At 43.0% G+C, this 3,617-nt stretch overlaps 1 protein-coding gene across 1 annotated transcript; it reads right to left on the bottom strand.

The window, feature by feature from the left end:
- Positions 1-1,349: 1,349 nt before the first annotated feature.
- On the bottom strand, positions 1,350-2,326 carry LOC131272780 (uncharacterized). Its single transcript, XM_058274633.1, has one exon. It carries the CDS (start codon positions 2,178-2,180, stop codon positions 1,530-1,532), a length of 651 nt encoding a protein of 216 aa, XP_058130616.1. The 5' UTR covers positions 2,181-2,326; the 3' UTR covers positions 1,350-1,529.
- Positions 2,327-3,617: the final 1,291 nt, after the last annotated feature.

Genomic DNA, 3,617 nt, shown 5'->3' on the forward strand with positions numbered 1-3,617 from the left:
GATTGATGTCTAGAGAGTCGAGGCTCGGGTTTCGGTAACCTGTTGGACCTACAGGAGCCACCGTTAAGCGTAAAAGGATATCGTTTGTACGCTATAGTAAGGCAACGGGACGCAGAGGGAATCTCCTGCGCTGGTTCCGAGGTAGGTCGGAAAACATCGCCCAGGTGCATGCAACAGCCTATTTTCCCCGAGTCTGCGCATCGAAATTCACGAAAATAACAAGCTTTCTTGAAGGGGAAATGGTAATACAGACTTTCAAGTTCTCTTATCATTCTGGTTCTTCGCCATACGATCCCACAGTTAAATTAGTAAACACACAGTGTTGGCTAAAGCATTTGCTCATCAACACAGTATCAGCTAGATTAGGCCCAATATATTTGAAATCTTACCATTAGATAACCTTATTTCGGACACATAAAGGAGTTGATAAATAATTTTAACTTTAGTTCATCAACTAACTTTTCTGCAGAAACGATGATACTTCGCTCCCAACCGCTAATTTCCAGGAAGAGCTTGATAAAGGTCAACGTCGTCAGTGATCGACTTGAACTTGACCATTTCCTCGCGATGTGACGTTGTGAGATTCTTGATTCACAAGTGCAATCGTGCAACTGGATAGGAAGCTCGCCAGAGCGAATCTTCTTAACGCCCTACCCTTTTCTTTCATGCATCAACTTGAAACTAGCGGACGCGAGTTAATTGAAGTAAATGGTTCCACAAATCTGTGTTCCTCCCCAAGCGAACGAGCAAATCACGCGCATCATCGAATGCATTTCCTTAGGAATTTTGTTCCAATGAACTGCGATGCGCTGAGTATCTTCTTGCCCCGTTGACGGTTTTACGACCATGAGCTAATAATATTACCGTTTTACGATAGTTAGTATGGCCCGGGCGGACGTTAGCGACGGATGAGATTGAAGTATTCGTTGCCAAGCCGGGTCCACAGGCAGTAGTTTTATCGATAAATTGATCACAGTACAGGTTGGCTCAAAAACTGACTCAATCGTATTAGGTAATTGTGTAGTTCCAATGTCTACGAACGATCGCAAATAATTTCTTTATCCAAAACCAAACCAACATGCCCGGTCACAAAGCGGGAGTTTTTGTTTTTGTTATAACAAACACTGAATGGCCAGACATATTTAAACACGTCCATAATTATTTACGGCGAGCATGTTAATCACATTGGCACGCAGCAACGGAACACACATGGTGGAAGCAAAAACGCAAACAATCAGTTCGTCTTTGGTGTCTGTCCAACCGTGGGTTTTGACCTCAAAATGTAATCCATTTTATATTCATCTGAAATGAGCAAATCTTGTATTAGAGGGTTTATTTATATAAAATGGTTTAAATGGTTCAACTCACTATACGAATACTTTATTAGCAGTTACTTCTAACATTAAGGTTTACAAACGATCGACATACTTTGAGAGGAGTTCAAGTGTCGGACGGAATCATCCGTAAAAGTGAAAAGAAATGTAAACAAAAATACTCATTTACAAACGATACTGGTCGGTCCAGCAACACTACCTAGCGTTGTCCTCCAGCAACGCACTATCATCACTATCCGAGTGTTCAGCATCGGTAGACCCCGTGACCAAACCCTTCTCCTGTATTGCAGCGGCCACGGCTGTCTCTAAAATGTAATTGTCATGTATGCTACGCTCGAGCTCTGGCAATTCCGGGTCCGATTGCACGGACACACTATCCACCGATTCCATCGCCACCGAGACGGAGGAAGAAGGGCCCGATCCGGCCGCCTGCAGCCCTCGTTCATTAATGAGCATACGAATCGCTTGGTCCTCCAGCGTCTCATCGTCATACTCTTCCGGTGGTTCGACGTTGTTGCGGTTGTTTCGTTCCTCAAAGAAGTTCAAGTATCTTTCCAGCACCATGTTCAGTATGTTGTCCTCCACACAGGCAGCGATTTGATTTTCCTGCCAGCTGCGAAGGTCACTTGCCAACTGCTCCCGACGATTGATGTGCTCCATCGAGCTGGAGGATGCACCGGCCATCGGTACTGCCGCATCTCTTTCCGCCTGCGAGCGCGAGTGTGAGCTCAGTCCCTGGAAGGACAGCAACCGAGGTCGTTTGTTTAGCATTTGTTCTGCACCACTGCTTCGGCCGTCTGTTCCTTTCGAGTCACTAGTGGCGTCTTCTACGTCGCGGTCATTCATTATTTCCACTCATCTTCTCTTGCCGCAGCAACATTCAAAACAATTGCACAGGAAAGGCAGGACCCAGGTAAACTCGATTGTCCACGCAGCGATCTACATGCACGAATTGTGGAATGTTATTTGTTTTTGCTTTCAATTTTCCAAACCAATCGATCGAAACTACGTCATACCAAGCACGAGAACAATGAGGTTGGCTACTTCACAGCAAATCGTCGTAAATATGACAAATGTCAAAGATACACTTCAAAATGAAAAACAAAATAAAATAATTGGCATTGGATCTTCTTGCTGCCGTGAAAAAAAAAAATTTTATGAACAAATGAAAAGTTTTAAATCTTTTATTTCGTCTTTACTTCACTTAACTCACTCGTTTACGATATGACCAAGGTTCTTTGCGTAAAGATAAACCTTCCGAACGAGGTTGTCAAATATACCAAAAACTATATATGCAGGCAGTGCCATAAATAATGACGGGCATATGAAATATCAGTTCCAGTTCGGCGTCGCATCAGAGCGGATGGTTAGCAGTGCACGAGGTTCCTGAAAGGGTTAGCTGAAAAGTAAGGTTATCTTAAGCACGGCCGCGTGGTGTCGCCGAGCTGGAGCTCAAGTCAGAGAAATCCTAGCCGACGCACATCTCGTGCTGTTTGAGTAATCAAGCGGATCACGAGTTTCGTGCGATCTGACAAACGGAAGGAAATATTCCTTTCGTTACGGCGGGTGAACAGCCGCATTTTGACTGTGCACTAGCGTGGTTGGCTAGCAGTGCTCCTGGCCGCATGGTGGCAGTCAAAAGGCGACGCTTACAGAAAATCGAAAACCACAGAAAACCAGGACATATGGCCTTTAGTTACCAGTCCTAAACCAATAGAGGTCTATGTCTCCAGGTTAGCTTGCGAAGGCCCAGGAAGCTGGATTCAATAGCCGTACTGGAGTAAATCCTCGTCGAATTGAAGAAGAAGAAGAAGGCATATGAAATATCTAGGAAGACTACAAAAAATTATTTAAAAACAAGTTAATACAAAGAAAAATTACTGATAAATAGCTAAATAACAACTTAAGTCATAGATGTGAATCAATAGATAAAAAATAATAAATCAATCAAATTCAAAACTATTGTTGGTTTATGTGTATGCTACATAATTCTTGTTTGTTATATTAATAAACATAATTCATTATTTAAATGAGACAAACATTGCTAAATAATGCTTATTGCTGCATCACAATTTTAAAATTTAACGAAAGCAGAAACTTCAAAATGTTGTAAGAGCTCAACCTGACATCATTGATGTCTTGGTACAAATTCCAACTTCCCGAACCTGCTCGACGAAACATTCAACGAATGTTAGTCAATTATAAACCGCCGTTCGTTGTGGAAGGTAACGAAGCGTGCTCCGTAAATCCCATTCCGAAATCCGTGGATCCCCAACCGCGTGT

Source organism: Anopheles coustani, chromosome 3 (genome assembly GCF_943734705.1).
Source record: "Anopheles coustani chromosome 3, idAnoCousDA_361_x.2, whole genome shotgun sequence".
NCBI lineage: Eukaryota > Metazoa > Arthropoda > Insecta > Diptera > Culicidae > Anopheles > Anopheles coustani.